At 47.3% G+C, this 11,557-nt stretch overlaps 1 protein-coding gene across 1 annotated transcript; it reads left to right on the forward strand.

The window, feature by feature from the left end:
• Positions 1–2,381: 2,381 nt before the first annotated feature.
• On the forward strand, positions 2,382–5,887 carry LOC125947422 (uncharacterized). The gene is made up of 3 exons (XM_049672124.1): positions 2,382–2,726; positions 3,244–3,342; positions 4,721–5,887. Exons 1-3 carry the CDS (start codon positions 2,467–2,469, stop codon positions 4,896–4,898), a joined length of 537 nt encoding a protein of 178 aa, XP_049528081.1. The 5' UTR covers positions 2,382–2,466; the 3' UTR covers positions 4,899–5,887.
• The last annotated feature ends 5,670 nt before the right edge of the window (positions 5,888–11,557 follow it).

Raw genomic sequence — 11,557 nt, forward strand, 5'->3', positions numbered from 1 at the left:
CCGCAGTACTGACAGAGGCCGGAAAAGGAAGAGTCAAAGTGTTTGAGCACTGCCGGGCACAGGTAGCGTATTTGTGAATAGGCGAATGAGAATTCTGTCGTCCGCCTTCTTGAGCCCTTTGCAGAGCGCAGGAAAGCGGCGGTGGGAGTCCCGATAATGAATACTTATGTCTTTAAAAGTGAGAAGAAGAGGATTGTCTTCTGGATCAGAGTGGTCATTGGTGGGCGAGGCAGTGGCCCGGGGAATGAGTGCGCGAGCGGCAGTGTGGGCGGCCTCATTGCCTGTGAGGTCCCGATGGCCGGGGGTCCAGATTAGTGAGCGGGGAGAGGGGTCACCTACCCGCGGACAAGGTCGAAGAATTTGGGCAGCGAGGGGTGAGATCCATCCCAGTTAGAAATTTCGACAGGCGCCTCTGGAGCCAGATATGATGGTTTTAGAATTGTCATGTGAGATAGTTAGGGCTATGGGCACCTCTTCAGCATGGGTAGCATTGGGTGCACGGAAGGACAGACCATCCACTTGCCTGTCATGGTGGACTACGGTGGCCGTATGCCAACCCCTGTGGTTAAGGGCCGGTGATGATGTCCGTGTAAAATACGTTTTGTTTGGAGCCGTACTGGCGCCGGAGGGCAAGAGCCCGTGCCTGCCGGCGACCAGTGCGTGACTTGTCTCATGGGACATGTTAGTAGGGAGGGGTCGAACATGGATCGCGTATTTCCAGTGTTAGGGCACTGGTAACCGCTCCTGTGTGTGGAATTCGTGCCTGATGTGTAGGTAATCTAGGAGTCGTCTGCCTGACGGGGTCTGTGCCAGGCGGGTGTATTGATTCGTCAAGTGAGCCCAAGACACTACAGAACCGGACCAAAATGCTCGTACGTTCGCCGAAGCGACTCAGCAGCAGGACACCGCTCGCCAAGCAAACCTGCAACAGCTTCTTTGAAGACATGTTTTACTTTCTAGTTCTACCGATTCCTATGAAACAGGGATCAACCATGACTTTTTTTTTAAACGCAGGTATGCGTACATTATCACAAACAAGCTGAAGGGAAATGTTTTCAGACATGTGAGTTATATTGGTTCCCGTTATTATTTTTTGTAAAGAACTCATGAAATGTAACAAACACAGAAAATGAACATTCATGAAATATTGCACACAACAATGCACGCTAGTTCACGCAATATATGACTGTGAAATTAACTGAGACATGCTAACATCCGTATACCTGCCTTGGGATAACAAAGGTGCAAGGCTCATTTGCTGTGAGCTAAGCTGAAGGGTGACGGTTTTGAACCGTCGTTTGACTTGGACCATGACGTATAACAGCGCGAACTTGGACAATGGACGGCGAAAGAGACAAACGTGGACAAGCGCGCGTAGACGTACCTTACTACAGTTTGACTTGAAGGTGGGCGTTTAGCAGTTATCTGCGAGTGCATTCCAGACTACCCATTTGAAGAATACTAGTAAACCTTTATGTTGGAAGCCATTTTTGGCATCATAGCCGAATTCGTATGGGAGGGTAAACCTCTGTAGACATATACGAACAAAGAGGAACTTGTGTCCAGATGAGATGCCTTAAATGCTGATTACAGCAACCTTAAAATACTGATAATAACAACCTGAATGATCTCACCTGTAATGCATAACACTACAAATAGGGAAGGACTGGGCGCCGATTTACCGGAGGAACGTGAGAGGCTTGCACGGTGCGGTCACCTGGTGGCGCAGAGCTCAATCAGAAACACAAAGCTAATATTGCAGTTACCAAGTGTATTTCACATTGCTCTTGGTGTAAAATTTCGGCAGCAACACGATTACGGCGCTGCCGGAAATTTACACTAGCAGCGAAGTGGAATACGCTTCGTTACTGCAATATTAGCTCTGTGTTTGTCTGACTGAGCTCTGCGCCACCAGGTGGCTGCACCACGCAGGCCACTCACGTTTAGGGCCTGTACACGATCGAGCCGCCCGTCGCCGCAAGCCGCACCGCATGCTGGCGGTTCAGTGGCGGCGGACGGTTGGAGCAATCGGGCACAAAATTCGATTCACGCTGGGACAGCACGAGCGGTGCGGTTCGCAAGCGCCCTCTGGTTGGCCAAACAGGTTACCAGCAACTGGCAACATGCAACAGCGCGGTTGCAGCGTTTGTGTGCTGGCGACCAGCCAAATTTTTGCCCGATCCCGAATTTTGTTATAACGTTTGTTTTCTTATTAGTTAATTTTTTATTGGTTAGCTGATTTTGATGTGTGGTCATGCCTGTTTGAACATATCGACCGGATACTATTCTAGTACACTCTACGGATACAAAGGGCACGACCAACATCGCCATCACCATAACCAGACACTCAGGCGGCTACTTTGCGCCGGCAGCGCTTGTGGCATCAGTATCGTACGCACGTTTCAGCCGGCCAGGTTGTGTGAATTGGTTGCGATACACCCGACGTATGTGTTCCACCTGTCAACCATGGCGAAGATGAGTACTGAAACAGCGGATTTTTTACTCAAATACATGTCCAATACCTCTACGGGAGACATAGACTGGATGCGGGTCTCTATGATGGTGGCTGCAGACTTACTCAACGAGCAGTCGAAGCGGAAACGCAAACCCATCCGACAGATACTGAAACAACGGCGTCAGTTGAGCGAATATTTCACTCTGGTGCAGGAAATGCGCTGTGAAGATGACCGGTACTTCTTCGAGTACTTCCGAATGTCTGTCGAAAGGTAAATATGCATATTGCAGTTTTTTACGTGCTCCTGCTTGAATTGTGTGTGCGCTGATCTTGTCGCGTCAATCAAGGGTATCACCGATATATTGGTTAACCACTAATTATTCGCGCATACGTAATATACCATAATTTTTCTTCTGCATTTTCTTGCTTGCTGCACGTGTAAAGGATTCTGAGGCTTGCAAGAGGCGCCAATATTTGTGGAAGGAACCGTGTCTGTGTGCTGTAAGCTTGGAGGCTGCCTTTTGCCACGTGACGTAAATTGCACTGCACAGGTGAAGAAAACAGAGTGTCACGAAGGTCACATTTGTTGGCACGTGTCAACGTAGAGCATGAAACTCGTTGTAGCGTGCGATTTCAGCGGCGTGTATGGTAAATAGTGCTTCATTTGCAGTGCATTACTCCGTAACTGTAAATAAGTGACAATCATCATCCTGCACCCTCATTTGGCCGCTGCACGTTTTGATCGCGCAACTTTTGTTACGTCGTACTTCAAAGTCTCGTAACCACAGGTTTGATCGTATTCTGGCGCTGGTGGAGCTGCTGCTTCGGCCAAAAAGGGTCACCTGCAATACGTTGTCAGCCGGCGGAAAACTGGCATTCACGTTGATGTAGGTTTTTTATCGTACTTTCACAACGAATTGTACGTGGCGCTAATTTCAGATTTATTAACTCATATCTGTTTCGTGTCGACGCACTTTGTCATCGTCTTTCATTAGCAGATATTTAGCGTGTTTTTAATGGAGGTTATTGATAAAAAGGTTGTATTGGACAACAAATGATGTCCCACTGCTATACTTCCAAGTTCTATGGTTGCGAGGGCTCATAGATACTTGCTGACATTATTAGTACTTGTAGACTTAGCTTCATCATGACAGTTGCTCATTGATCAAAAACTATTCAAGAAGTATATTATTCTATTCACTCCTGCTGTTGACCTGATTTGCATTCGGCTCAGCCTCATAAACTATTTGCACACCCCTAGTAATGACAAAGTGGCCAATTTAACTGTCAGATAAAGCTTTTTCAGGTAGGACAGATGCAAGACAAGATAGATCAACGGTGGTGCCACTCAGAAGTGTCCCGGACCAGCTTGTCATGGATTTTTACAGCATTTGCCTTGTATGTTAATTTTTTATTGTTGAAGTAGCACTGGATCACACTCTGAAAGAACCAGAGATGCTGGTTAGCAAGTTCTTAAAGCCGTTGCTGTTACAAAATCCCCGGAACATAAAGTAGTACACCCTTGTAATTTTTTGATATCATGTGAGCATCGACTGCACGGTACTATGGAATGCACATTGTGTCACCAACCTACTGTTGCTGGTTTTTTTGTTTGTAGTAAGATTCACGAGTCAAAACAAAGTTATTTTTTTAATAAATAAAATTTTCGTCGAAATGAGTAGAAATATAGTTTTGAAAGTATTTCATTCTAAAGTTGTGTCCAGGTGGGCCGCAAAACAGAATCCACTTAGTGACATGAGGTTTGGAGAAATCTAAAAGGTGTAGCAAGTTTCAGTGCAGGAATACTTTTCCTCCACCAAAGAGTAGTACAAATCATGGAAACCGATACTCGTATCTTGGAAAGCTTTGTAGTATTTACTATTTCAAGAATCGATCCTCAGATCACCACCTTTATGGAGGAGTTGGTCTGCCAAGAATTGAGCCAATAAAAAAAATTCCATTGTAAACATCTTGCGGGCACACTAATCTGCAAGTACTTTTAGTTAGCTACGCTAATATTGAAAAATATTTTTCCAATAACTGCAAAATTATGAGAACAAAACTTGACTTTTCCATGCTTTTCTCATACCTTATAATTGCATGAAACTTTACATCGCAACCTGTGACATTTCCTTGAATCCTGTGGTCTACTCTTTCTTGAGCTACAGGATAACATCTGTAATTGCTTCTTGTAACTACGAATGGTGCCCAGTTTAGTGATTCCTTTGCAACCTTCTGTATATTTTGCCCCCTTTCTTTGTACAGGTACCTTGCACATGGCTCCACCATGTCGATCATCGCTAAGTCGTACCGCATTGCTGACTCCACAGCCACCCAAGTAATTAGGCAAACCTGCCGGGCCTTACGCCATGTCCTGGAGCCTATATATGTTTCTAGCCATGCCAACAACAGCCCAGTGGAAGTAAATAGCCAGGGGTTTTGAGGCACTGTGGCAATTCCCTAATTTCATTTCCGCAATCGATGGCGAGCATGTTTCTATAGAGGTGCCAGCGCGCTCGGGTACCATTTTTCATAATTATAAAGGTCATTTTAGCATACTCCTCCTCGCAGTGTGTGATGCCAGATATCGTTTCACTATGGTGGACATTGGCGAGTGTGGATCGCGTGGTGATGCAGGCCTATTTGGTCAATGCCAACTAGGAAAGGGTCTGAAAGCCGGACTGCTCAATATTCCTCCAGATAGCAAGGTACCAGGTTCTTCAGTGAACATGCCCCATGTATTTGTTGGTGATGAGGCGTTTCCTTTAATGGAAAACCTCATGCGGCCGTACCCTGGTTCCAGCCTTGATGCTGATCGCAGGGTATTCAACTACAGGTTGAACCGAGCTAGGCGTACCATTGAAAACACCTTTGGCATTCTTGCTAACAGATGGAGAATTCTCCGTCAGGATATCCGAGCGGCTGTAGACACTGTCGACCTCAATGTGTGGGCTACAGTGCTTCTACACAACTATCTCAGGAATCTTGATTTGGAAGGCCACGATAGTTCGAAGTACTGTTCTGACAATGATGCCGATGGAATTGGTCCAAATAGTCAATTCGTTCCAGGCAGTTGGAGATTAGACGCTTCGTGCACTGGACGCGTGCCCAGAGACGTGCGATTCGCCGATAGTCACAATCATACCACCCAAGTGAAAGCAGTGCGAGAAGCCTTCAAGCGTGCTTTCACTCTTATGAGGGGCTTGTGCCGCGGCAAGAGAAAGTGCTGCATGCAGGCTTGTGAAAGTGTGCAGCCTCCCCGCTGTGCTTTCAATTGTTAATGCTCAAGTGGTCCTTAAGGCATCCCAGCTGTTTGTAGTATTGTTACTTGCTGCTTCACAGTTAAACCTCCCAAATTTACTTGCCCATAAATAACGCTGTAAGAACAACGGAGAGGAAGCTTTCCAGCACTTTCTGATTGCCGTGGCACAGGCATGCATTGCCTAGTACGCTTCACATGTGTCACATTGTTTTCGGAAAACCGTATGTAACACGAAACAAATATTGCTGCTGTACAGTACTCTTAAGATTTTGCTAATTTGTACAGAAAAAAAGCTTTGATGTTCTGCAGCTTCTCACTGGGCCACTGCTTGCGCCAGCATCCGAGTAGCCGCGGGCTCGCAGCATGCGGTTGCCCGGGTGATGGTACAGGCCAATTGCAAACGTGTCATCCCCTGGTGAAGCTGTTGAGCTACACCACTACCGTGTACATAGCGTCTTTCTCTCTTTTCATTCCGGCGCGTACTGAATGCATGTGTCATGCTTAGAATGCGCGTGTATATGATGGCCTTCGCGCTTGTACTGCTGGTACTGCACAAAGCGAAATACGGCCCAACACACACGAAATCGCCGGTTTCATTGCTTCCGACCCTAGCGTAAACACAACACATTTCCGTCTGTTGCCGTTGACGATCGCGCGCACTGAAGAGGTCAGGCAGGGTACAGCGGATTGCTTCGTTCGACGACTATCTCTGCGAGAGCTCGATAACTCTATGCTTCGAACCAGCGCCATGTTGGTGCGGTCGCCGCATACATGCTGCATACTGGCAAACGTTCACGACCGCCTCTCGTGACGTCAGAGCGGCCATTTTAAGCGGACCGCGCGAGGGCGGTGCGGCTTGCAGCGATGGGCGACTCGAGCCTGTACAGGCCCTTACTCCACCGCCTCTCCGGCAAAACGCCCAGACCGCCTGCGTTTACCGGAAAAACGGACAAACTAAAACTCTTTATTGTGTCTACACGTACGTCACGCGCGCACTCACGTGTGCGGAAGTGCAGCATACATCCTCATTCCTCTGGGCCCACGACCAAGTGCAATTGCGTTGAAATAATTGAATTTCTCCATGCAAATAGCGTTAGAAAATTTGTACTTACATACAAGCTGCAGAGATAATAGCATCGGGTTGTAAATGGAATATATGAGAACAACAACATCGTCACCTGACAATGTCGCCTGATGACTCCATCTGATGACTTCATTACGTCCAACGTAATGTCAAGTAACGATGTCACCTGATGACATCATGTGATGACTCTTGGAGAAGCTGTGTGCGCTGGGCGCTTCCCGCTTCTTTGCGCTGTCACCGGGATCGACACATATTTTTGTGCGAGCGAGAGCCACGCACGCGGACACAAAAAATACCCAAACTAGAGGCTAACAGCTTCGCTGTAAAATGCCTTCAGTGATTGAAGCGAAAAGTAAATATATTATTTGGTATCACGCATAGAACATACATCACAGCATTCTTTCATCAAGGACAAACACGCAACCGGCATTGAAACCACATCATTGATGATAAGGCGCTCCCGATAACAATGCGAAGCAGGTAGCGCTCCCCGCATTCGTTTCCCGGTAAATATTACTGTTGCGCAAGCTGCCACGGCGATGGTAGCTTGCAACGTGGGGATTGACGACGCTAGACTTTGAACTGATTTCATTGTTGTTGCAGCAACGCTATGGGTTGACAACTCATAGCTAGGACTCCCGAGGAGCAGCGTGAATACGAGGAGCGGCAAAAGGTAAATAAACAGCGAGACGACCAGCGGTGGCGTGCTGCGAAAATTACCATTACCCCCATTGCGGCCATTACTCTAAATTACCTTTACTACCATTACTGTAAAGCGATAGAGCATTGCATCCCCCCCCACCCGCAGCAGTTGTAGTGGTGGTTTTCAATACCGTCGCTGAAAATCCGCTTTCGCCGGGCCGGGATGGTGAGTCAGTTTTTTTTTGGATTAAATGTCCATTGCCTCCCGTTTTCCCCGGCACTTTTCTTAGAGTATGTGAACTACTTTCTAGTTCAAATACTTGTATAGCAATATACACTAAGTATATAAGAAGGTTAATGCGGGTGCCTTGCATGCGTGTGCCTAGGAGGATTTAAATGTTTAGATTCAAGCCTTGCAGAAGCTGCGTTTAAGTCTGGTTGCATTGGTGAGGAAGCTAATCACTTCTGAAGCTGCAATAGCAGCTCACGTAATGTTTTGAAATTTTTACTGGCAAAATTACGCACGGACATGACCCAATAGGCGATTCTTGCTTCTATATTTCGAGAAATGTACCGTCTGTCTTATCGTAACGAAAACACAACGAAAGCAGAAAAACTGCCAATGCCCATATGACGAAGCTTTGGGTAGTCAAAGCGGAAACTGATGTCATTACGACAAGGGCATTCAGGATTACAGTTGCAAGTCTATCTGATCCGTATTTTTATTTTTTAGGCATCACTCACGCTAGGGAATAATAATTTCATTGCTGCATTAGTATGCGCTAAAGATGTGAGCTGTGTCAACGTAGCGATAGTTTTGTATTGCGTGACTACCATGCATTTATTTCCGTTTTGCCTCACCTGCTTTCGGTCAATATGACGTAGTTAACTGCTTGCCTTTTGTTCTAGTCGTTAGTAACGTGAGAAGGCAGCATTATTCAATTTTGTTCAGTCCTTCCTGCATCAGGCAGCAAGTGAGCATAGTACAGTAGGGGTTTTAGCAGCACTGGTAGCTCCACTACGATCTCCAAAGCAAAAGCAGTTATTTGCTGGTGCTATGAAATTCCTATCGTGCGAGGACGTCCAGAAGTCTGCAGCGTTTTACTCTGTTAGATGGCACTTTTCTGAAAAATAAGGTGGCAGGGACCTGAAGAGTAGGACATTTCGTCTTGCTTGCCTGGTTCAATGAACGTGATTAGACAGCGCTTGAAGACATTGCCTGTGTAATTGCCTTTAATGACATCAAGACACGTGTCACTAGGATCAACGTCACCAATTTTCTTGTACTGGGCTCCGTTGAACGAAGTTCTAAAGAAGATCATCTGCTCCTATAACCACGCGAATTCTTGAATAGATTAAGCAAAAAACATGCATTGTTTAAGCAATTTTTATCATTACTTGCAGAAGGCACGGCGGGATAGATTTCATGAACTTCTGAAGGCCTAATACAAAGCCTTCCAAAAATAATGGGCGAGACCATGTATAATTAAGCGCCTACGTTTCGTCTGAAGATTGACGGCGCGGCCGATGACTCCACAAACGAGCAAAATGCTGAAAAATCAGTGCATGTAGGTATGTAGGGTGTTTACCTTAGGTTTCGCTGATAGTACAATTTCGCCAATGCCGATCTCCATTATAAAAACCTCCACCCGCCCTGAAACAGCCACGTAGTATCAATACACGGACACGACTGCCTCGCTGGGCACCTGAAAGCCCACGCCTCGGCTCGAGCGTACAATCGCCGAGCCTCACAGTGAGACAACCATGACGAGGGCTGTTCGGAACCGATCCCAAAACAATTTCACGCCACACTTCAACACTACGGACTCCAGCGCAGGAAACATCCCCCCACCGCACGACTCCCTCACGCGCGCCGAAGCAGTTTCGTGGAGGCAGCTACAGACAACACATTTCCGCACCGCACACTACATCACGCCATGTACCCCACACAATACCCGCAACAATGCCCAGATTCCAATGCTCCGGCTACACTCTTCGATGCCACTTGGGTGGGCCAGTTCATCAGTGCCTATCCAACAATACCACACCCCACCGCACTACAATGGGTAGCCTCGTTTTCGCGCATCAATTCCCGGGACCAGCTCGATCTGGTCGTGAGCGCGCGCCGGGCGGCTGCGGCTGAGGACTCCACCCACGTCCAGGGCCCGTCGAAGGACCCTGTGGTTTCCCTTTATTTTATTAAATGCTTCCTCTCTCTATCTCTCATGTTTCGGAACACAGCGTCACAGGCGGTGCCTTGAAAGAATGCGATCGATCATTTATGCGACATTGTGGGGGCTTCCTGCTGCATACGGCGGGATATTTTGTAGCTAAGTGTTTGTCGCAGCATTGCATAAAGATCGCGAACTTGTTGTTACCTTCTTCAAAAAAAATTTTAAACATCACCTTCAAATACAGCACTGTTCATCTGGTTTCGCGAAAGGTTTCCTCGGTTTCTTGTACAGCGGCCCCCTAGGAGATGTCCCATTTTATGATGGGACAGCGTATGAACGTCTCAAGATGGTCAGCACACAAGCACGGCTGTAATTTTCCATGCATTTAACACATACACTTGAAATTGCGCTCGTAGAGGAGTCCCTGCTTATAGCCGCAGTTTATTGTGAGCTAGGCTTCCACACTCAGGAAAGCAAATTTATTTTAAAAGATTATTTTTTTCTTTGTTTCGCTTAAGCTTTCGTCGCTGCTCAAAGCAAGAAATTCCTTGCCCACAATCAGTTGAAAGCCCGCGCCTTCTCCTCCTATAACTTCAACGAAAATGTACCGCGGCAAGATCTTTGAGAACGTGTTACAGGCGCGTCGTCCCCGGATCTTGATTTGTCAAGTGGGGTTCCAGGGACGCCGTGAAACGCAGTGTTCAAGCACCAGCTTCTTCGGCCATCCCGCTGCGGTCGTGAACCACGGCTGCTTAGATGTATCTCAGCATGCGCAGTCCCTGGCGCATGGTCAGCCCGAGCAGGGTGAGCATGCCGAAGTACAGGAAGCCGCCACGCATCCGCTTGGATGGGTCTGCAAACAACGAGTGCGGGGTTGAGAGATGAGGATCTGAGAAAGGAGGGAAGCTGGTGCACTGCTAGCTTCGTCATGAATTTAGAAGCGACTAAGTGTCTAGCGATAACTGCTGCCATTGACACTGACTATGCCTGCCGCTTGTGGAGGTTTCAGCTCGCGATTCAACTGCAGACTGAAGAGAGTAGCCCTCCTTTCTACCCAGCGAGTCCAACCCGCTCAAGTGCTTCAGGTAACCTGCCATATAGTTCGGCACCACTGTTTGCACCATCATCACTACCGGCTTCACGGCTGCCACAGCTATCAGTACAATTTCATAGCCTATTCACTCGCATACCTCTTGGCTCTATTTAAAGACATAATGTAGCGCGAACACAGAATCACAGAGAAGACACGAAGACACACATCACAAGCGCTACTAACAACTTTCTTCAAAAGACAGCAACAGTGCCCTGCAGTTTTTGGAATTAAGCCTCACCTTTTCAAAGGACCATGTCCGCTGGGGCTGTTCGCCGCGAGCAATAAATGAATTTCTACCTTAAGACTCCGCGCCCTCTAAGGTTCTGAAAAAAGCTATTGCTGCACTCTGCTTGGGTTTAACACTCAAGAGGTCTTGAGAACACAAGATGTAGGTCAGTTTTGAGAAGCAGGTAATTAGGCTTTCAAAAGACGGCTACCTTCGTTCGGTCCTGACGTCAGTGGCCGAATCCCTGCAACAAAAGCTAAAAGGGGGCACACCCGCGAAAGAGGCAAGTTGTGACGTTGTGTCGCGTTACTCAGACGCCTCAGCTGATATTTATGGAGCACATTTTTCGACCATGTACGCTCTGCGCCTCTTCCCTAGATGGTCCATTTGCTACTGCAATATTTTAGAACGAATGGCATAGGAGTAACTCGCTTCCGAGGAGCAAACGAGCTGAGAACGAAACGCGTGCGCGCATGCGTTGTCATGTCATCGTCGTGATGGTGTCGTCATTCGGCTTTCGTCATCATGCTCTTGTTTTTCCTGTACGGTCATAATGTGCGGCAATGCTGCTGTTATCGTCGCGATACGGTCACGCTGTCTACCGAGACACGTGAATGATAG

Source organism: Dermacentor silvarum, chromosome 8 (assembly GCF_013339745.2).
Source record: "Dermacentor silvarum isolate Dsil-2018 chromosome 8, BIME_Dsil_1.4, whole genome shotgun sequence".
Taxonomy (NCBI): Eukaryota; Metazoa; Arthropoda; class Arachnida; order Ixodida; family Ixodidae; genus Dermacentor; species Dermacentor silvarum.

Bases quoted from the DNA above. Each gene is read 5' to 3' on its own strand.
- LOC125947422 (XM_049672124.1), top strand. From the start codon at position 2,467: ATGGCGAAGATGAGTACTGAAACAGCGGATTTTTTACTCAAATACATG. The intron at 2,727-3,243 runs GTAAATATGCAT...TCGTAACCACAG, and splicing joins TTCCGAATGTCTGTCGAAAG to GTTTGATCGTATTCTGGCGC. The intron at 3,343-4,720 runs GTAGGTTTTTTA...TTCTTTGTACAG, and splicing joins AAACTGGCATTCACGTTGAT to GTACCTTGCACATGGCTCCA.